This window comes from Schistocerca nitens, chromosome 1 (assembly GCF_023898315.1).
Source record: "Schistocerca nitens isolate TAMUIC-IGC-003100 chromosome 1, iqSchNite1.1, whole genome shotgun sequence".
NCBI classification, from domain to species: Eukaryota; Metazoa; Arthropoda; class Insecta; order Orthoptera; family Acrididae; genus Schistocerca; species Schistocerca nitens.
Genome location: NC_064614.1, coordinates 624,262,320 through 624,286,275, shown reverse-complemented (window position 1 = coordinate 624,286,275; position 23,956 = coordinate 624,262,320). Strand labels below are relative to the sequence as shown.

Here is a 23,956-nt window from a genome sequence, read left to right as displayed (position 1 = left end):
AGATGAGGGGCTCGAAAGGGAAGCAGTGGTTGAGAAGAGATGTGAGATGTGGTCCCAGTGATTCAGCTCCGACGACGAGGTGAAAGAAGAGGTTCTTAACTTTCTGAACAGCATGGCGGCGAGCTGGTATGACACGGGCATACAAAAACAGCCACAGCGTCTACAAAAATGCATCGACAGAAATGGTGATTATGTCGAAAAATAGCTAAATGTTGAAGCTGTAAACTGATGTAAACCATTGTAGAAATAAACAGGTCTATGTACTTATAAAAAAAATAGGAGACCTTAGTTTTGGGATTACCCTCGTATGACTCCGATAACCCAGTCGAACGATTAATTGCAGCCTATAAAATCTCGGCTTCACACAACGTCATGTGAGGCTTATCTACTGTAAGCCCATCTCTGCTGCGATCATAAAACTGTATACTTGTCGCTGAGTCGCACCTTGTGCGGAAGGATCCAGTAGTGTTTGGTTAGTGCTGTGCGTGAAGCGTGTTTATTTTGTTAGCATCGTTTTGTTTGTGTGCGTGTTTTTATCATGTGTGATGAAATACGAAAGAAAAGGGCCAGTGCCAGGATTCGGGGTCCAAACACATCTAGAAAGAAATCCAGACAAGGAATTGGAACTGAACCGAGTAATTGTTGCGGTAGCTTGGCAACGGCGAACGGTTCGGAAGGGACGTCGAGCACTCTGATTGGAGAGAACCAACTCCAACTCGTGAAGTGTCAACTATCAAGTAATTTTAATCGGACTATAGAAAACTATCGTCAGGGTTCGGATATTTATTGCATATTTACGTTGTCACGCATCACATTATCATTCGTAACGCGACAGAACTGAAATCCAGTATCGGCAGTGTGGTGTCACCGCCAGACACCACACTTGCTAGGTGGTAGCTTAAATCGGCCGCGGTCCATTAGTACATGTCGGACCCGCGTGTTGCCACTGTCAGGATCGCAGACCGAGCGCCACCACAAGGCAGGTCTCGAGAGACTGACTAGCACTCGCCCCGAGTTGTACGACGACTTTGCTAGCGACTACACTGACGAAGCCTTTCTCTCATTTGCCGAGAGACAGTTAGAATAGCCTTCAGCTAAGTCCATGTCTACGACCTAGCAAGGCGCCATTAGCCTTAGATAGCTTGTATCTAAAGAGTCTCACTTGTATCGCCACAATCTCCAGATGTCTCATCAAGAACGATGTATACAAGGATGTATTAAAAGTTAAGTATTCAAGGAGCTACGTACTTTTCTTTATAACATTCATTACGTATCCTGTTTCAGACCTCACTCCAACCTTCGTGAGTTAGCGCGTGCATCTTGGCCGCCTCTTTCAATTAGTGTGCGTAGTGTTGGCAAGTCTGCCGACACTACAGGCAGGTTCATCACACAACCCTATTTCGAATCTCCTACACATCAGTCATTCACTTTGCTAGTTATATCAACGAATTTTGTTCTGCGACTTAACGTTATACTGTTAACTTCCAGAAGTATTTCAGTGGACACCGATCTACGCTTTAGTCCAAAGTTTGCTTTACGTACGCTGTTAAGGTGGGGGCGTCACAAAACAAGTGGAGCTGATCAAGTGCAGATTGCACACCGACGTTGTTATCATAACGGAAACAATGTAGTGGTGGTGGAGTGGTTATCTGTGTACGTCGTATGTAGATGGCGCAGGCCGCTTATATCAGCGGCAGGTCAGTGCGAATGCCGCCAGTCGTTGCCGCCGCGGACAGCAAGTATTCCAACAGCAGGGGCCATGCGGGCGGCGTGCGGCGGCCGCTACATGCAGTACTTCGCTGCCATCTCAGGTGAGCTGGTCCAGGGCTCCGCTGACCACCGACAGCGTGGACACTGATTAAACACAGGTTCTGCTCCTAATACGGACCCGGAAACAGGACCCGTTTGTAGCTTCCTCTTCAGTTACACGTAGGCTATCATGTAGTAAACTGAATTATTTTTAACGGGAAAAGGAAGTGCGCCACCTGCCTGTGACATGTAGTAAATACACTACTGGCCAGTAAAATTGCTACAACACAAAGATGACTTGCTACAGACGCGGAATTTAGCCGACAGACAGAAGATGCTGTGATTTGCAAATGATCAGCTTTTCAGAGCACTCACATAAGATTGGCGCCGGTGGCGACACCTACAACGTGCTGCCACGAGGAAAGTTTCCAACCGTATTCTCATACACAAACAGCAGTTGATCGGCGTTGCCTGGTGAAACGTTGTTGTGATGCCTCGTGTAAGGAGGAGAAATGCGCACCATCACGTTTCCGACTTTAATAAAGGTCGGATTGTAGCCTATCGCGATTGCGGTTTATCGTATCGCGACATTGCTGGTCGCGCTGGTCGAGATCCAATGACTGTTAGCAGAATATGGAATCGGTGAGTTCAGAAGGGTAATACGGAACACCGTGCTGGATCCCATCGGTCCCGCATCACTAGCAGTCGAGATGACAGGCATCTTATCTGCATGGCTGTAACGGATCTTGCAGCCACGTCTCGATCCCTGAGCCAGCAGATGGGGACGTTTGCAAAACAACAACCATCTGCACCAACAGTTCGGCGACGTTTGCAGCAGCATGGACTATCAGCTCGGAGACCACGGCTGCGGTTACACATGACGCTGCATCACAGACAGGAGCGCCTGCGATGGAGTACTCAACGACGAACCTGGGTGCACGAATGCCAAAACGTCATTTTTTCGGATGAATCCAGGTTCTGTTTACAGCATCATGATGGTCGCATCCGTGTTTGGTGACATCGCGGTGAACGCACATTGGAAGCGTGTATTCGTCATCGCCATACTGGCGTATCACCCGGCTTGATGGTATGGGGTGCCATTGGTTACACGTCTCGGTCACCTCTTGTTCACACTGACGGCACTTTGAACATTGGACGTTTCATTTCAGATGTGTTACGACCCGTGGCTCTACCCTTCATTGATCCCTGCGAAACCCTACATTTCAGGAGGACAATGTACAACCGCATGTTGCAGGTCCTGTAAGGGCCTTTCCGGATACAGAAAATGTTCGACTGCTGCCCTGGCCAGCACATTCTCCAGATTTCTCACCAATTGAAAACGTCTCGTTAATGGTGACCGAGAAACTGGCTCGTCACAATACGCCACTCACTACTATTGATGAACTGTGGTATCGTGTTGAAGCTGCATGGGCAGCTGTACCTGTACTCTCCATCCAAGCTCTGTTTGACTCAATGCGCAGGCGTATCAAGGCCGTTATTACGGCCAGAGGTGGTTCTGGGTACTGATTTCTCAGGAGCTATGCATCCAAATGTTATCACATGTCAGTTCTAGTATAATATATTTGTCCAGTGAATACCCGTTTATCATCTGCATTTCTTCTTGGTGTAGCAATTTTAATGGCCAGTAGTGTAGCTCGTTGACAGATAAAGAGTGGTATTTGCGCTTGGGAGGTGTTTCCTCCGTTTTGTGTGATCGTCTTAGGAAGAAACGGGGACTCCAGAAAACGCACGATGAGAGAACAGATGTCCATGCACCCTGAGGTGACGAAGATCATGAAATAGCGATTTGCACATGCGCCGAAAGCGGGAGTACCGCCTATACAGGGTACAAAAGGGCAGTGCATTGGCGGAGCTATCATTTATACTCAGTGATTCATTCGTAAAGGTTTCTGAGGTCATTATGGCCGCGCGACGGGAAGTAAACAGTCTTTGACGTGGAATGGTAGTTGGAGCTAGACGCATGGGGCGTTCCATTTCCGAAATCGTAAGGGCATTCAGTATTCCGAGATACAGTGCTGAAGGGTCCCGAGAAAACCAAATTTCAGGCATTACCTCTCACCGACGGCACTTAACGACCGAGAACAGCTGCGTTTGCGTAAATTTGTCAGTGCTAGCAGACGAGCAACATTGCGTGAAACAGCCGCAGAAATCAGTGTCGGTCGTACAAATGACGTATCCTTTGAGAGAATGCTGCGAAATTTGGCCTTAATGGGTTATGGCAGCAGACGACCGACGCGAGTGCCTTTGCTAATAGCACTACAGCGCCCGCAGCGCCTCTCCTGGGCTCGTGAACATATCGGCTGGGCCACAGATGACTGGAAAACCGTGGCCTGGTCAGATGAGTCTCAGTTTCAGTTAGTAAGGATGATGGTAGGGTTCGAGTGTGGCGCAGACCCCATGAAGCCATGGATCCAAGATGTCAACACGGCACTGTGCACGCTGGTGGTGACTCCATGATGGCGTGAGCTGTGGTTGCATGGAATGAACTGGGTCCTCTGGTCCAACTGAACGTGTCATGGACTGGAAATGGTTATGTCTGGCTGCTTGGAGACCATTTGCAGCCATTCGTGGACTTCATGTTCCCGAACGACGACGGAATTTTTATGGATGATAAGGCGCCATGTCATCGGGCCACCGGTGTTCGCGATTGGCTTGAAAAGAGAAGGTTCATAAAAATAGGCCCTAAAAGTAAATACACTGAAGAGCTAAAGAAACTGGTACACCTGCCTAATATCGTGTAGGGCGCCCGCCAGCACGCAGAAGTGCCGCAACACAACGTGGCATGGGCTCTACTAATGTCTGAAGTACTGCTGGAGGGAACTGACACCATAAATCCTGCAGGGCTGTCGATAAATCCGTAAGAGTACGAGGGGGTGGAGATCTCTTCTGAACATCTCGATGCAAGGCATCGCAGATATGCTCAATAATGTTCATGACTGCGGAGTTTGGTGTCCAGAAGAGTGTTCCTGGAGCCACTCTGTAGCAATTCTGGACGTGTGGAGTGTCGCATTGTCCTGCTGGAATTAACCAAGTCCGTCGGAATGCATAATAGGCATGAAGGATGCAGGTGATCAGACAGGATGCTTACGTACGTGTCACCTGTCAGAGTCGTATCTAGATGTATCACGAGTCCCATATCACTCCAACTGCACACGCCCCACACCATTACAGAGTCTCCACCTGCTGGCGTGCATCGTTCATGGATTCATGAGGTTGTCTCCATACCCATACACGCCCATCCGCGCGATAGAATTTGAAACGAGACTCGTCCGACCAGGCAACATTTTTTCAATCATCAACAGTAAAATATCGGTGCTGACGGGCCCACGCTGGGCGTAAAGCTTCGTGTCATGCAGTCGTCAAGGGTATACGAGTGGGTATTCGGCTCCGAATGCCCATATCGATGATGTTTCATTGAATGGTTCCCACGCTGACACTTATTGATGGCCCAGCATTGAAATATGCACCAATTTGCGGAAGGTTTGCACTTCTATCACGATGAACGATTCTCTTCAGTCGTTGTTGCTCCCGTTCTTGCAGGATCATTTTCCGGCTGCAGCGATGTCGCAGATTTGATGTTTTACCGGATTCCTGATATTCGTACTGTAAAATCCCCGCTACATCGCTACATCGAAGATGATGTGTCCCATCGCTCGTGCGCCGACTATGACACCACGTTCAGACTCACTTAAATCTTGATAATTTGCCATTGCAGCAGCAGTAGCTGATCTGACAATTGCGCCAGACACTTGTTGTCTTATTCAGGCGTTGACGATCGAAGCGCTGTATTCTGCCTTTTTACATATCTGTGCATTTGAATACGAATGCGTATACCCGTTTCTTTGGCGCTTCAGTGTATAATTCTGTACCACATCATATAGTGCCGGCGGTACTACTGAAAGTAATGTGGAAAGCACCTAACCTCTACCCATTGTTTCTGAACCAATGCTTGTACTGTTTAGCGACTAAGCGAACTGCTTCTCGTGACATTCCTTGGTTACAGTTATTCACAACCAAATCGTGACCTTTCAACTTTACCTACAGCGTGGACTGCCTCTCAAAAAATATACACGTATATTAAATACCGTCAGGGTTCCTCTCTGTGCTCTTGCGAATACTTGTTTGCGGTGGTGGAAAATGGCATCACAAACAGGCTATCTGCACTAGTCCGTTCATTTTCCAGAAGAGACTTTACCTACTACCCGTAAGTTACACCAAAGCAAAGCAAATGCCATTCCTGTGCGGCTATGTATTTAAACGTGGGGTATATAAAACCATTTTCTCCTTCCGACAAAGGTCAGAATTAGTCAGATGTTAATCAGGTAATTCGATGTTTCGGAAAAATGAGAATCGAACAACCATATTTCATTTATTTTACTCCTGAGAGAATATGGTGATTTCAGTTTTTTCCTGCTCGGATATTGATCACTGAAGATAGTAGCCACTAAGTTCTGAAACTCTTCTGCGCTCTTTGCACACATCTTTCAGCAGCCGACGCAACCCGAACGCAGGTAAATAGGATGTCCTGAGGTCACAGGCAAGCAAGTATAACATCATTGGCCACATTGCCTATACAGGCTCTGTATTCCTATATGGTTGTTAACTTTCCTTGTGTCTGGCCTAATACTTATGTTTAGCCTTGTACTCTATATATTGTAGTAGGTACATACATATACAAATGTTCACCATTTTGTTGATGTCACCGATCTTGACGGATGGCGTTGTAACGTTCATTATCCTTTTGCTTTCCACTGCAGACTCCAAACCCTCGAGTCTAGTTAGGAGTTTAGTGTAATTACTGAGAGTATTCGTTGCTACATCAGCGGCAGATGTCAAGAGTAAACAAATATGAGCTTTCTGCTTACGCACAACTATTACTTCAACACGCCCAAATAGTCTACGACTCTAAGAATGATGTACAACTCGTAAATAGACCAACAAAACGAAAAGAGTTTCACCGGCAGAGTTTGGAGAAGAGACTTGCCTTCACGCCATTTCCTCGTAGTTCCTATTGATGACCCGTTCTTCAGATTTATTATTGTTATTACTACTAATATTTAGCGGTATGGGCTACGTTCCAACAGTCGGTTTCATGTCTCATCCGTTTTCTTTCTTTATTTCTTTTTTTCCCTTGCTAGGACATAACATTGTCACAAGCATGCAATACAGCCCTTAACATTGTTGTTACACGGAAGACAATAAAACAAAGTAATTACCTTCGACCTCCATTGCTGTCTTTTCAAAAGTGCAATAAACTTCATCTTGCGATAAATTTTAGTGCCGAATATTCACAAAAAATCTATATCGCAACTTTTGTTTAAAGATTTCTTCTTCTTCTTCTTCTTCTTTTAGTGTTCAACTCTGAGGTTGGTTTGAAGCAGAGCGCCATTCGTCTCTTCTGTCTGCCTTCCTCTTCATTTCCACGTACGTGTTACATCCAACACCACTCATGATCTGTTGCATGTATGATATCCTTAGCCGCCCCCGCAGATTCCTTGCCTCAGTAGCTCCTTCTGCTATTGTTCCAATGATGTTCTGGTGTCTTAGGATGTGCCCTACAAGTTTGTCTCTTCTTGTTCGGATGTGCCTCCACAGAGATCTGGTTTCCTGTACTCTTCTAAGCACCTCTTCATCTGTTACTTTTTCTCTACTGCTGATCTTCATCATCCTTCTATAGCACCACTTCTCCAGGGCCTCTAGCCGTCTTCTCTCTTCTCTTCCCATTGTCCAAGTTTCACATCCGTATAGGGCCACTTTCCAAACAAAAGTTTTCATGATACGTTTCCTTATTTTCAGACTGATGGTCTTGTTGGTAAGTTCCTCCTCAGATTAAATGCAATTTTGGCCTGTTGTATTCTGTTCATAATTTCTTTCCGGCATCTACCACCCCTTGTGATTTTGCTTCCCAGGTAGGTAAATTCTTCTACCCGTGTATAGTAGTTATTCTAGTCCAGTTAGTCTGCAGTTTTTAAGCGTGCTGTATGGAGCAGCATTTGAGACGCGTGTTAGTGTCATATCGATGAGCCGAAGGTGTAAGACTAAAAATACGAAGCTTTGATATTCGATTGCCGTAAAGCCCAAAAGATTTGTTTTCCTGTCATTTCGACGGTTCTTTGTCTATGTGAGAAAACATTAAGTTTTACCACGTTTCGTTTTCTGTGACGACAGAACAAGTGCATACGTTCTCCAACAGCATAATGCCTTGTAAATCAATATTGGGGTAAATTCTCGTTGATCGTAGCTTTGTTTATTAATGTATCTGACCGATAAGAACAGCATATTTCGCCTCTAATTAAAGTGATATAATAACACGTGTGAATTAAAACAGTATGTTTCTTGCATATGCCTTCATGTTCGATTTTTGAAAAAGTGTTTTCAGAATGTACCTTTAACTCAGTTGACATGCTGTTAAATATCACTGTTGGTTCAACACTTACTTCTCGTGTGTTTGCTCTGAAGACAAGAGGAATTCGTAGCAGATCGCGCACAAAACAATCAGAAGACTGATGAAAAGAAAAAAAAAATGTCTGCACAACCCAGCAGACCAGCCACTCGATCACGTCAGATTGTCATAGCACTGACAAGCTTCTAATTCTTTTTCTCAGCAATGAGATTATGAACTTAAATGTACAGACTTCCATCTCTCGTGGAATCAAATGTTTTTCAACACTCCTTCAATAGTAATATTAATGATGTGATTTGCGACTCACGTTATGTCTGTGGAGCAGATGTCGATCAGTCACTGTACAACAGATAAAGACGCCTTTGTAGAACTGAACAGTAAGTGTAACCGTGGCAGATCCCCGGCGATAAGAGAATTTTCAATAGGCTATCACTCACTACGAACTATTAATTGCGCTGGTTAGACGAAAAACAAGTCTCGAGCACAAAATATTAATACTAAACAAACCTTTTAACGTTTTTTTACAATACGTGTCTTTATGAGACTGCGACTTTGTGAAAAAAGGCATGGATTCTTACAGAGAGGAAAAACAGTAGCCAGTTACTGTTGTTATTCCCTATTTATTAACATGTATTGCCGTTACCAGTTTCGGTTCGCCAGGTTCGCCTTAGACGGCTGTTTACACTTACCTTAAGACAGTTGAATGGTGCTAAACACGTATGACTTCATCTGTTTCCAGTCTGTCTTATTGCAAGGGCCGCCGTTAAAACATAAAGTCCGTTTTTCTCTGTTTTCGTAGAGCTGATAACGAGTTAGAACAGTTGTAATATTATCCGTCTTTCGGGAAAAAGTAGCCGTGGTGGGGAAAAAGTAGCCGTGGTGGGGAAAAAGTAGCCGTGGTGGGGAAAAAGTAGCCGTGGTGGGGAAAAAGTAGCCGTGGTGGGGAAAAAGTAGCCGTGGTGGGGAAAAAGTAGCCGTGGTGGTCTAGCGGGTAGAGCGGCCGCGTGGGTCCCGGGTTCAATCCGTGTAGGAGCGGGCAATTTTCCCCGTTCTAGTTCCTCCACTCAGCTCGCTATCAAACTGACTACCGGGGATGTAATGCCGCGGCGAAGGAAAGACTCCACTCTGCATGCAGCTACGCCAAAAGCCCGTTCACGGGTTGAACGGCTCTGGATTTGCCTTTACCTGTGGACCAGATGTAGTGGTTGATGACTTAATTTTGTATATTTAGTAAACAAGTCAACATACTACACACATGTTACCAAACACCTACACGTTTCGCGAGTCACGCACTCGTTATCAGATTTAAATACGGACAGTCAGATTATCAGAAACGTGACGTGCTCAACGTGTGGCTGAGTGTTGTCATTTGTCTGCTGTGGCTAAATGTAAACAGCTTTGTAAAAACAGCAGGTTTTCGGTGTAACTAGCACAACAGAATTCATTTATCTATGAGTATTAACAGAAGCTGGTTAAGTTGTTGTGACTCTTAGGTTTGTATAAATAAAACAGAAAATAACAATTTTCTACAATCGTCCTTGCTCTACGGCACCACTATTCCAAGACACTTTCACCAGAACTGGAAACAGATGACGTCGTACAGTCAACACTACGTGCGAAGTACACTGAGGGAAGTAGATAAGGAAAGGAGTCACTATTTCCTACTTGGGTATCAAGGTAACTGACAATAGCTGAAGAAAAAGGATAAAATGCAGGCTTGCAACAGTGATAAAAGGCTTTATTGTAAACAAAGAATACAAATCTGTGTTAGGATGTCTGTTCCGAAGGTGTTTGTCTGGGGTGTAGTCTTGTACGGAAGTGAAAAATGGACGGTAATCCGTACAGATAGAAAAAGAATACAAACTTCTGAAGTGTGGTGCTTCAGAAGAAATCTGAGGATTAGATGGATAGATCTGATAATTAAGTAACGAAGAGGTGGTGAATCGCATTGGCTAGAAGAAATATGTATGGCAAAACTTAATTAAAAGAAGGAATCCGTTGACAGGACACGTAGGGAAGCACGAAGGATTAGCCAACTTGGTAATGGTAGGAAATTGAGTGATTGCATAGGTGGGTTAAGGCATAACTACAGTAAACAGGTTCAAATGGATGTTCGTTGCATTCTGGATCTAGGTTGCAGGTCTTGGGCAGAAACGAAGAGCCTTCAGCAGGATAGACTAAGTGTGGAGAGCTGCATCAAGCCAATCTTCAGACTGAAGACCACAACAGCACAAGATGTGTGTTAAGAGTTGTCTGTCAGTTCCAAAAACGGCGCTATTCTCTAACAAAGAGAATAATTAACGCTGGGTGGTTGGCTTACACTATTTCATTTCTATACATCTCGTCGTCATCTAAACTGGAGCTTCGGTTCCCAGTTAAATTTACAGCTGCCCTCTGGTCACAACATAAAATGCGCTCCACTGACATGTGATATACCCAAATGTTCTCGTCGCAGGCACTATAAATGGGTGAGTCCGCCCACCAGCAAGAAGCCATTTATAAGCATGCTAATATTTGTTTAGAGACGGGAGGGACGTCACATTGTTTCTATTCTGGCCAGGAGGAGGAATGTGACTAATGGATAGCTGGTTTAACCGTCTGCAGCTATAGTCTCTCACCCCCACCCACTCTTACGGCCTGTACGAGAATGGCACAGTCTCTATTCCAGGCTCCTCGGCTGCTAAGTTAGCCTGCTAATTTCCTTTCAAAGTTCCTTCAAAGTACGCTGTACTTAGCAGGATACTATCTCCTTCACTTTTTTGAGGAAGCATCTTTAACGAAGGGACCAAAGAGCACTAAGGGAACGCAGACATGTATTCTCACTTGCAAATGATCAGAAAGGTGCCGAATGTCATCCTGCGACACACTGTCCCATGCATTTTGCACCTTTTGCTGCAATTCGGTAATGGTGCTTGTAGGCTCTGGAGAATGAGTAAGTTCCTACTTCATGACGTCCCATAAGTGTTCAAATGACGAGAGATGGCCAGGACAGTTGTTGCACACCACGAAGAGCACGTTGCAGCTCATTATCCCGCTGAAAAAGTACATCACCTTCCTGTCGAAGACATGGCAGTAGCAGGGGGATAACAGTACCCTGCAGAAACACCAAATGTGACCTCAGTTGTAACTGATACTGCTCAAACTATAAAGCCTGGGATGGGACTTGCGAATGCTCTCTAGAACAGGCGGCTCACCAGGACTACGACATACACATGTGTGTTCATCACTCGAAAAAAGACAGAACCTTCTTTCACCACTGAAGGCAACAGAGCGCAATTCCATTAGCCGGTCAACTCTTTCACGGCACCGGAGTATCCACGCTTGGTGGTGTCGTGGCGTCAGTGACAACCTGGTCAGAGGAACACGTGATCTTAATCCTGCTGTAAGCAGACGGTTCCCAATACTAACAACTCACCTTACTTCTCGACATGGTCTCCTTTCAGAGAAATACACTTGGTCCAGGGATCTCCAACTTTTTCATCCCACGGGAAAAATAAGTTCGTCAAACTCTGTAAATACTCGTTATTGCAACTAACACTTACTGATCCGATGAAAATTTCTTCACGGAGAGGCAAAATTTCAAGTTAGGGTGCTGGAAGAAAACACTTGGGACTAAGTTTGATGAACAGGTTCGATAAGTTACCAATTCAAAGCCGAATTCATGTACTTTCACCAATGTTATCGCTAATGTGTGGGATGGTGCATTATCCTGGTGAAGGAGCATTTCTTTGCGTGCCAACCTTGATCTTTTTTAGCCAACGCAAGTATAAACGATTCAACAATGAAGCATTATAGGGTACAGTTATGGTTCTGCCTTTTTCTAAGTAATCTATGAGGAATACTCTTTGGGAATCTCAAAAGAACAGTGGCCATCATCTTACCCAGTTGACAAATAGTCTTTATGTTCTTTAGTGCACTTTCAGCAGCTATTGCCCATTCTTTTAACTGCCGTTTTGAATCTGGCGTCAAGTGAGGGATCTAGGTTTCTTCAATAGCTACAAATCGGCGCAAAAGGTCTTGCGGAATGAGATGAAATATCAGACATTGTGTTCAAATGTTATGCCAGATGCGCTTTTGGTCGACTATGAACAATCGCGGCACCCATCTCGCACATATTTTCTTCACATCTTCACCTTTTGTAGTCCTATCTTCCTCAGTTGCGTGTAATATTACTGTATAAATGGTTCAAATGGCTCTGAGCACTATGGGACTTAACATCTATGGTCCTCAGTCCCCTAGAACTTAGAACTACTTGAACCTAACTAACCTAAGGACATCACACAACACGCAGTCATCACGAGGCAGAGAAAATCCCAGACCCCGCCGGGAATCGATCCCGGGAATCCGGGCGCGGAAAGCGAGAACGCCACCGCACGACCACGAGCTGCGGACTATTACTGTATATTGATAATTGCATCGAAACAAGTGTTCAGTTCCTAGGGCTGTGATATGTGGGGAAAAAACCGCAAATTGGCATTTATAACAAGAGGAACAACACCAATAATGGAACAGGAGCGTAATATGTAGAAAATCGTCCACGCAACTTGCCACTGAAGATACCTTGCAGAAAATAAAGGCGAAGCGCGTATGGCACGAAAACTGTTTCATTCATTTGTAGTCAGACGGTCCATAAAGTAAAAATTATCAATATACCGTAACAGTTTCTTCAGCTTCTTCATAGTCAGTTCTCTGTGTACCATACTGTTTGCTCACTCAATTGAGTTGCCTGGTCTCAGGAACCTCACGAATTTTTATTGAGCGGTCTAGCGTCACCATGTCATGGATTGCGTCAATTGCTTCCTTTGCAGGTAACTCAACTGGACGTCCAGAGCGAGCTTCGTCTTCGGTGCTTGTCTGACCACATTTAAATTACTGAGTCCTCAATGACGGTGTAGAGTCCGCGTGAATTCATCCAATTCTGATATAAGTTCGTAGGCTTCCACAGGGGGGGGGGGTGTGTCATTATGTATAAAACAATTTTTGGTATTGGACTGCATCATTGTAAACTATTAAACTACTAAACAACTAAACTGCCGACATGAAACTTCCTGGCAGATTAAAACTGTGTGCCAGACCGAGACTCGAACTCGGGACCTTTGCCTTTCGCGGGCAAGTGCTCCGGAAACATCCCCCCGGCTGTGGTTAAGCCATGTCTCCGCAATATTCTTTCTTCCAGGAGTGCTAGTTCTGCAAGGTTCGCAGGAGAGCTTCTGTGAAGTTTGGAAAGTAGGAGACGAGGTACTGGCAGAAGTAAAGCTCTGAGGACGGGACGTGAGTCGTGCTTGGGTAGCTCAGTTGGTAGAGCACTTGCCTGCGAAAGATAAAGGACCCGAGTTCGAGTCCCGGTCCGGCACCCACTTTTAATCTGGCAGGAAGTTTCATATCAGCGCACACTCCGCTGCAGAGTGAAAATCTCATTCTGGAAACTGCCGACATTTCGACCGACATGCTACGGTCATCAATCCATTTCTGTTTTGATTTGTGCAGTTGGTCAGCTCATGAAATGAAAATGATTAATAAGAGCATGAAACTCGGTTTTCTCCATTTTCAGTCACAGTCGACCCGCTGACCAACTCAGATGGCTCTCAATAACGAAATGTACGCCGTACATTGTTTGAATTCCTTATACGATGCTTGGAATAATTAGGCTTACCAGCCATGAAGCTGCAACAAAAGTGTTCCATTCTTTCATGGAAACTTACTAGACTTGTGAAATCGTTCTCAGAGATTACAGTTTTTAATTTTGCGGTGTTGGTCCTTCCTGGGTCGCTATTAACATTTTTGTGTGGCTCTTCCCTGCCCCTGACAGCGTCGCTGAGCGTGGCCATGCAAGGAGCGTTCCTGGGCTGGCCAGCGCCGACGCTCCCCAAGCTGGAGGCGGCCGACTCGCCGGTGACGATCACGCCGGAGCAGGCCTCGTGGCTGGCGTCCATCAACTCGCTGACGACGCTGATCGCCGTGCCGCTGGTGGCCCTCACCATAGACCGGCTGGGCCGCAAGTGGCTGCTCCTGCTCGCCGCCGCGCCCTTCGCCGTCTTCTGGCTGATGGTCGCCTTCGTCTCCTCCTTCGAGATGCTGCTCGCCGCCCGCATCATCGGCAGCATCGGTTCCGGTATAGCGCTCTCGGTGCCGCACCTGTACGTGTCCGAGGTGGCACAGACCCACATCCGGGGCGCGCTGGCCGCGCTCTTCATGATCATGATGAACAGCGGGAACCTGTACATCATGTGCACCGGGCCCTTCCTCTCGGTGACGGGCGCCTCCTACGCGGGGCTGGCGCTGCCCGCTCTCTTCGTGCTGACCTTCTTCTGGGTGCCCGAATCTCCGTACTTCCTCCTGCTGCGTAAGAAAGAGGGTGACGCGAAGGACACGCTGGCCCGGCTGCGCGCGAACACGGATCTGGAGGCAGAGCTGCGAGAAATGCACAAAGCCATACAGCAGAAGCGGCAGACGCAGGGTTCTTTCAGAGATATCCTCTTCAACGCCGTCCACCGGCGGACGCTGCTGCTAGTGGTGGGTCTGACGGTGCTGTACCTGGGGACCGGGTCCCAGGCGCTGGTGGCGTTCTCCACAGAGATCTTCATCCGCAGCGGCAGCTCCATCGACTCGGACGTGAGCTCCATCATCGTGGCCGCGGTGCAGCTGGTCGCCAGCGTGTCGGCGTCGGCGCTGGTGGACCGGGCGGGCCGTCGGCCGCTCCTCATATGCGGCTTCGTCGGCTGCGCCGTCTCCATGGTGGCCCTCGGCGTCTACTTCTTCCTCGCCGACGCCCAGCACATGGACATGTCTGCCCTCTACTGGCTGCCGCTCACCGGCCTAATAGCCTTCCAGGTACCACCCGTAACACAAATCTTATTGTGACACCTCTTCGTAAGAAAAACGACAAGGAAGACTCCCACTTTGGGTGCCATGTTCATATTATTACGTTATCTTCAATGTGGGAAAGAAAGCCATGCCAAGCGCTCAGCGGCCAGTGCGGCACTATGCTTTCGAATTTTTTCAAACTGTTGCATCCTCACTTTATTAATAATTATAGTACAAAGTAATATCTCCAGTTACAGTTGCATTCTCAACAAGTACACCAAGTCCTTTCATCCATAAAAAAAATGTTCAAATGTGCGTAAATGAAATGATCGTATGGCATTGTTGGCCGGGAGGCCCCATGCGGGGAAGTTCGGCCGCCGTATTGCAAGTGCTTTATAGTTGACGCCACTTGGGCGACTTGCGCGTCAATGATGATGAAAGACACGCAACACCCAGTCATCACGAGGCAGAGAAAATCCCTGACCCCGCCGGGCATCGAAGCAGGGACCCATGCGCGGGAACCGAGAACACTACCGTAAGACCACGAGCTGCGGACAAAGTGTATAAAATCTTATGGGACTTAACAAGTCCGTAAGCTTACACACTACTTAACCTAAATTATCCTAAGGACAAACACACACACACCCATGCCCGAGGGAGGACTCGAACCTCCGCCGGGACCAGCCGCACAGCCCATGACTGCAGCGCCTTAGACCGCTCGGCTAATCACGCTCCTTTCATCCATATATGTATTTTTCAATCATTACTGACTTTTCTACAAGAGCGGGTATACACTGTAAATGGCATATTATTGTAGCCGGCCGAAGTGGCCGTGCGGTTAAAGGCGCTGCAGTCTGGAACCGCAAGACCGCTACGGTCGCAGGTTCGAATCCTGCCTCGGGCATGGATGTTTGTGATGTCCTTAGGTTAGTTAGGTTTAACTAGTTCTAAGTTCTAGGGGACTAATGACCTCAGCAGTTGAGTCCCATAGTGCTCAGAGCCATTTGAACCATATTATTATAAACATAAGTAGGTCTACCTTGAGTCTTCGGGTCAATTCCACAAAGCCAAGTCTTGTAGGCGATGACATCTCTGTCGGCGAAAGATTCAAGTCCAGGAAGGGAAGCGTTATCACATCGAACGATGGCTAGCGTAAACCAACCACTACCAGAATTTCCAGTAGCGACGTCCAGAGTAAAACTAACCCTGCAGCCACGAAAGAATATAGGTCCATTTAATATAACTGCTTGGGCTGTTCCATTTCGACCAAGTTTATTCTCGAGACTAATAATATGTTTTTAGACAGGTGTACGATGGCGGCGTTGACGATACACACATCGACGAGGCATAGTGCTTCAATGCTGTTGCAGATAGAGCTCACAACATCTTAGTGAGGACTACCCAACCCTTTAATATTGTGGGCATGCCAAGTTCTTGAGCTCGTAGTATTACGGCATGGCATTCTTTCCAGCACTGAAGACAGCGTACGTGGGTCGTTTGATAAAGCTGATAAAAACGGGAGAAAAATATTGGTTTCGTAAGCAACTCACCTTACTTCTCGACATAGTCTCGTTTAAGGGATATGCAATTGGTCCAGCGATCCTCTAGCTTTTTCATCCCACCGGAAAAATAGGTTCTGTCATACTCCGCAAAATACTCGTTAACTGCAATTATCACTTCCTCATTTGGCGAAAATTTCTTCCCACTAAGCCAGAATTTCAAATCAGGGAACCGAAATATGTCATTTAGGGCTACATATGGTGAACAGGATGGATGAGGGACCAATTCAAAGCCCAGTCCATGCACTTTCGCCATTTTTATCGCTGATGTGTGGGATGGTGCACTGTTCTGGTGAAACAGCGCCTTTAAGCCAAATCAAGTGTCAAATGGTTCAACAATCAAGTATGTTACGATTCTGCCTTTTTTCAAGTAATTTACAAGAATTATTCCTTGGGAATCCCAAAAAACAGTGGCCATCAGCTTACCAGCTGACAGAATGGTCTTTGCCTTCTTCGGTGCATTTTCACCAGCCTTGTCCATTGCTTTGACTGCCGCTTTGACTCTGATGTGCAATGATGAATCCAGGTTTCATCAACAGTCAGAAATCGATGCAAAAAAAAATTTGTGGAGTGCAGTTAAATATCGCCAGATATTGCGCTGAAATTTTGTGCCGGATGTGTTTTTGGTCGACACCCTCCTCGCACTCAGCTTCTTCATTGCCAGTTCTCCTCGCAGAATATTACCAAGTTTCAGAAATCTCACGAATTTTTATTCAACTGTCTTGCATTATCGTGTAATAGATTTTGTCAATGGTTTTCTCTGTGGTGACCTCAACTGGACGGTCATAGAGCGCTTCGTCTTCGGTGCTTGTCCGATCACGTTTCATTAATCTATTGCGATGCCGAGTCCGCATGGACTTCATCCAATACTGTTTTGATTTGTGTGGCACTCTAAACCTTCAAATGAAAATGTTAATAATAGCGCGAAATTCTGTTTTCTCCATTTTCAATCGCACTCGACGCACTGACGAATTCAGACGGCTATGAACAATGACCTGTACGCTGTACATTGTTGAAATTCTATATAAGATTCTTGGAATAATCCAGCATTGCATTTTTTAAGAAAAACGCAGTAAAACATTTTCTATTCTTAGAAATGAGGTGACCTTTTTTGGCAGTTATTTTTACTGCAGTTCTCGGGTTATTTTAATTTGCTGCGTGGTCGTCGATAAAGCCTTAACTTCTCCATCAAACAGTGTATCATTTTGTACAGGGCTGGACGTAATTCTGGCCTGGTACACGCATTTTCTTGTACGTCCAAAGATTATTCGTTGATTTTAAGCCACTGGTGAATAAAATCTTAACGAAACAATAATCAACTGTAATAACAATTTTTTTTAATTATATCCAAATGCAGCGCTTAAAACGCAACACATTTTTACGAAACACAGTTTTAAGTGCAAGTTCAAAAACCTCCCAGAAGAACACGTTTTTCGCACGTAAAACCCGAACAATGAAGGATTTTTGCAAATGCTTCTTACAGTTACCGTAAGAAGGTATTTTTTATTATCTGTGTAACTTTAAAAACTCTCAGCACGTGCGATTCGCGTAAAACCGGATTTTACTTGCATTTCGTGTGCAACTTTAGACCACTATATCGTCGCAACGAATATAGCTTTCACTAAAGAACAGGACGAGTACTGATTACATGTATCTGTCTACCTTGTTACAAAATTAGAACCGATTAACCTAAGTTTAAACAGAAGTGGCATGGGTAAAAAAAATTCACAAAAACTTTATTTTGGATATAAAATCCGAATGAAGCTAGATTTTTGAAAGCGAGTTTTCAATTTTATTTGATTAATTTTAAACCGTTTCCGCGCATTCAGTTCGCTTAAGAACGAATTTTACTTGCTCCATTTAGTTCGACTTTTTAAACCATAGTTTCTCGACAACGGATAAAGATCATCGGATAAAAAAAATTCGTTTTAAGTTTATCCGTTTACCTACCTGCGTGTAAAATTTGAACCGATTCGTACAAGTTTGAAGCATATAAATGAAGCGCTTCAAAAACCTCCCAGAGAAACCAATGTTTTGGACATAAAATCTGACATACAGGTGGACCAAGTTTGAAACGTCAGTCGCGTTCAAGTCCGGAGTTATTTAAGGGTGACTGTTTCTGCACGTAAAACCAAAATGAGGATGACTGTTTTTGCACGCAAAATACGAACAGTGCTCATACAAATGGTGCCATTACCTGGGCACTGAAGCCCAATTAAAATGTTTTGCAAAAGAAATTCATCGATTCACACTTCTTGCCCTGCCGGGAGCTCCGGTTCGTTATTCAGACCTTGCTTAATAAACTGTAGCATTTAGCTGCGGTAAGGCTAAACAAATGGCCGCTGATCCTGGCTGCACCAAAACCTTTTTACCTCACATTAGGTTGTCTCTGGTGTTTCGCCAGATATCTACAATTTCGTGTCTTCAATGTGCAGCTGGAGGCAGCCCAAACAAATATCACTGATCACTTCTTTCAAGCGACGCCCAGTGTCGTGTAGCGGGAAGCAAATCGACGCTTTCCGTCGCCACTGGGCGGAGCGTGAAAGAAGTGACGAACAGTTTTTGTTTGGGCTGACTCCATCTGCCCACTGAAAAAGTGAAGTTGCAGGTACCTCCAGAAGCATCGAAGAAAAAGCGCCTGACGACTCTTAGGAGAGACATTATATGGCCTAGGGGCTAACGTGGGGCTAAGTCCCACGAGGCATTTCGCGGTGGTGACTATGTATACAGAGAAGCGGAAATGCAGAAAATTGTAGCGAAATGTAGGACGATCTGCAGCGGAGAGACTTTTTTGCAAGGACTGACATTCCACCCTCAACGTAAATGTCAGATATTGAACATAAATAAGTAGCAAGACCTATTACACTATGACAACCCGATCGCAGAATTATTACAGGAAGCAGTCACATACATGAAACACCTAGGAGTATGCGTACGTACGAAGTAGTTTAAAGAGACACGACCACATAATACTATTCGTAGGTAAGGAAAACGGCAGCAAGACATTCACTGGACGAATCCTCAGGAAATGTAGGTATCTTACAAAAACTTCGTTAGGTCGATTTTGAATGATGCTCGGACCGTAACGAAACAAGATTCACAGAAGATAAAAGAAGATCCAAAGAACTGTGCGTTTCGTACCAGGTACATTTAGTAAGGACGAAAGCGTCTGGGAACCGGCCACTGTGGCCGAGCAGTTCTAGGCGCTCCAGTCCGGAACCGCGCTGCTGCTACGGTCGCAGGTTCGAATCCTGCCTCGGGCATGGATGTGTGTGATGTCCTTAGGTTAGTTAGGTTTAAGTAGTTCTAAGTTCTAGGGGACTGATGACCACAGCAGTTGGGTCCCATAGTGCTTAGAGCCATTTGAACCATTCGAAAGAGTCTGTGAAACGCTCAGGTACCTACAGTGGCAGAAGTTGCGACAGAGGCGTTTTGCATGAAGGTCTTTTTTCACTTTCAAAGCTGAAAGACCGTACACTCCTTGAAGAGTAATCCAATACACTGAGGCGACAAAAGTCATTGAATAGCTCGTTATATCTTGTCGGACCTCCTTTTGTCCGGCGTAGTACAGCAGTTCGACATGGCATGGACTCAAAAAGCCGTTGGAAGTCCCCGGCAGAAATATTGAGCCAAGCTGCCTCTATAGCCGTCCAGAACTGCGAAAGTGTAGCAGATGCAGGATTTTGTGCACGAACAGACCACTCCATTATCGCCCATAAATGATCGACAGGCTTCGTGTCGGGAGATACTGGGGGCCAAATCATTCGTCCAAACTGTCCAGAATGTTCTTCGAACCAATTGCGAACAACCGTGGCCAGAAGATATTGCGCATTGTCGTCCATACTAATTCCATCGTTGATTGGGAACATGAAGTCTACGAATAGCGGCAAATGGTCTCCAGGTAGTCAACCATAACCATAACCATATCCCGTCGATGATCGGTTCAGATGGACCAGCTCACACAGCTTTCACAGTGCCTTGCTGCTGACATCTTGGGTCCATGGATTCGTGGCGCCGGCCGGAGTGGCCGAGCGGTTCTGGGCGCTGCAGTCTGGGGCCGAGCGACCGCTACGGTCGCAGGTTCGAATCCTGCCTCGGGCATGGATGTGTGGGATGTCCTTAGGTTAGTTAGGTTTAATTAGTTCTAAGTTCTAGGCGACTGATGACCTCAGAAGTTAAGTCGCATAGTGCTCAGAGCCATTTGAACCATTTGATTCGTGGCGTCTGCACCACACTCGAACCCTACCATTAGCTCTTACCAACAGAAATCGGGACTTATCTGACCAGGCCACTGTTTTCCAATCGTATGTGGTCTAACCCATATGGTCACCAGCCCAAAGAGGCATTGCAGGCGATATATTAGACTACAGTTAGTGAAGTGTTGGTCATCTGCTGCCACAGCCCATTAACGCCAAATTTCGTCCACTGTCCTAACGGATACGTTCGTCGTACGTCCCACATTGATTTCTGCAGTTATTTGATGCAGAGTTGCCTGTCTGTTAGGACTGACAACTCTACGCAAACGCCGCTGCCCTCAGTCGTTCAGTGAAGGTCGTCGTCCGTTACGTTGTATGTAGTGAAAAGTAATGGCTGAAATTCTCAGCACACTCTTGGCACGGTGGATTTCGGAACGTTGAATTCCCCAACGATTTCCAAAATGCGATGTCCCATGCATCTAGCTCCAACTACCACTCCGCATTCAAAGTATGTTAATTCCGTTTGTGTGGCCATAACCACATCGGAAACCTTTTAACATGAATTGCCAGAGTACAAATGACAGCTCCGTCAATGCACCACCCTTTTACCTTGAGTATCGCAATCTGTATGTAAGCACATTGTTGTCCATGGCTTTCGTCACCTCAGTGTATGTTACTTTCTTCTGCGTATATTTCGAGAAAGGACCATAAAGGTAAAGTTAAAGATATTCGAGCTTACATGGAGGCTTAGCAGCAATTGTTCTTCTCCCGAACCATTCGCGACTGGAAAGTAAAGAGGAGAAAGCGTTAGTGGTACACTAAACACTCCACTACACACGGTAAGATCCCTTGCGGGGTGTACATGTAGATCATCGGAAATATGATTTTTCTTCTCTTTTACAGGCGTCGTATGCCCTGGGTCTCGGGGCAGCCTTCTTCGTCGTCGTCGGGGAGATATTCCACGTGTCGGTGAAGGGTGTGGCGTCCTCAGTGGTGACTGCGGCGCTGGGCGTGGTGGGATTCGCAACCAAGATGTCGTTCCAGCCGGTGTCCGCTGCGCTCGGCACCCACTGGGTCTTCTGGGGGTTCGCGGTTATCTCCCTGTGCGGAGCTCTCTACGTCTTCCTGCTCATCCCAGAGACCAAAGGGCAGACCTTCAGCGAGATAAATGAACTCATGGAAAGCAGCGTCCCTACGGAAGTCGTGAACGAGAAAACCAAAGGTCATCATACAACCTCTTAAACGAGATAAGGAGCAATCAAGTACGGAGTGTAGCAGTCTATTCGTTTCCATCTGTTGGAGGCTGTTTACTTATAAACATACTTCCAGAAAAAAAATTAGTACACCCTTTTAGAGGTTTCCAGTTCACTCAATATTAGTTATTGCAACAGTCCATATGTAGTACATGAAATGATTACATTTACAGAGCAATAGTACAAGCGGTTTTGAGGTACCAGATGTCGACCCATGCTGAAACACCCACATTGGTATGTTGTGTATCCTCCACGGGCGACAATGCAGGTGGTGACTCAGGCATACAGTCGATCGTACAGATAGCGAATACTGTCTTGGGATACGTTATGCCACGCCTGCTCGGGCTGTTGAAGTAGTTTTGTGATAGTGGTTGGTTGATGAGTCGCTTGAGTCACTTCTCATCCCTTCATATCCCACACATGCTGGATTAGAGACAAGTCCAGAGATCGTGATGGTGAGGGAAGTTGCTGCACGTCTTGCACAGTTGCAAAGCATGTCGAGTTTCACAGGCAATGTGTGCGCGGGCATTATCCTGCTGGAACAACGCATCACCTTCCTGTTGCAAGAGCGGCAAAAGAGTGGGTCAAACAACATTCTGTACTTACCGAATGCTGGTTAGCGTCTCCTGCAGAAACACCAATGGCGAACGAGAGTTGTAGCTTATCGCACCCCAGACTATAAGCCCTGGGCGAATGCTCTTTACGAAACAGCGCTCACTAGGCCTACGTCGTACGTGTAAACGATCATCACTTGCGTGCAGGCAGAATCTGCTTTCATCGCTGAAGACCACAGCGCGCCATTTCATCTTCCAAGTGATCCTCTGAAAGCACCCGTCGAGTCGTGCACATCGATGCTGTGCCGCGAGTGGAAGACGGGCTACGGTTGCGCGTCCCTAGCCCCTCTGGTAAAAGCCGTTTTAACAGTTCGTGTCGACACGTCTGGGTACAGAAGCCCTCTTATATGTGCTGTGGCATCATTTCGATTTGCCACTGCTGCTATTGCAAAACGACGACTCTGGCTGGCGTCTGTGCTGCATGGGCGTCCAGAACATCGTCTGCGTGTATGAGAATGTTCACGTGACCACTGGTGACAACATCGTTGTACGACTGATGCAGCACGTCCAGCGTGTGTGTCATTTCTCCGAAAGGACCATTATGCTACTCGACAGGCCACAGTCTGACCCCTGTCAAAATCGCTCAGCTGGGTGTAGGAAGCACGAGTGCGACTCCATGGCGCGGTTGCCAGCTTACTTCACATGTTTGCACCGCACTGAGCCTTCTGAACGACCGAGCGAGGTGGCGCAGTGGCTATCACACTGGACTCGCATTCGGGAGGACGATGCTTCAATTCTGCGTCAGGCCATCCTGATTTAGGTTTTCCGTGATTTCCCCAAATCGCTTCAGGGAAATGCCGCGATGGTTCCTTTGACAGGGTACGGCCGACTTCCTTCCCCATCCTTCCCTAATCTGACGAGACCAATGGCCTCGCTGTTTGGTCTCTTCCCCCAAATCAAACCAATCCTTCTGGCTGCGAGCGTTCCCTAATAAAGAGTAGGCACAGATGGCGCTCTGGTAGCTATGCCGCTACCCTATCTGTTGATGGACAACGTTGAAACAATTATCAGTACATCTACTGTCCCCCAGATGGCATATGCCATCGTCGGATGAAAATCAACGTCCTCTTACTGGGTGTACTAACTTTTTTTTTTCTAGCAGTGCATATGACAAGTCTGTGTAAAAAAAAACAGCAGACACTAGTATCGATAAGGTGCCTGCCACGTATGACAGAAAGGGAACTTCGAAAATTTGTAACAATAATAAGTCTTCCTTGAAGTTGGGCACAGGGCACAGCATTTCTGTTACTCGACATGGCTTCTAGGCTGGAAATGGTGTTTTACACGTAAAGCTCCAGTCTTAGAAATTATGTTTTGTTACTAATGCTCTGTGAGGAAGGAAAGTAATCTCTAATTA

General features: G+C 46.1%; 1 protein-coding gene across 1 annotated transcript; it reads left to right on the top strand.

Annotated features, from left to right (window-relative positions):
• The first annotated feature begins 1,730 nt into the window (after nt 1-1,730).
• On the top strand, nt 1,731-23,674 carry LOC126236583 (facilitated trehalose transporter Tret1-like). The gene is made up of 3 exons (XM_049946005.1): nt 1,731-1,811; nt 13,983-15,004; nt 21,636-23,674. Exons 1-3 carry the CDS (start codon nt 1,760-1,762, stop codon nt 21,972-21,974), a joined length of 1,413 nt encoding a protein of 470 aa, XP_049801962.1. The 5' UTR covers nt 1,731-1,759; the 3' UTR covers nt 21,975-23,674.
• The last annotated feature ends 282 nt before the right edge of the window (nt 23,675-23,956 follow it).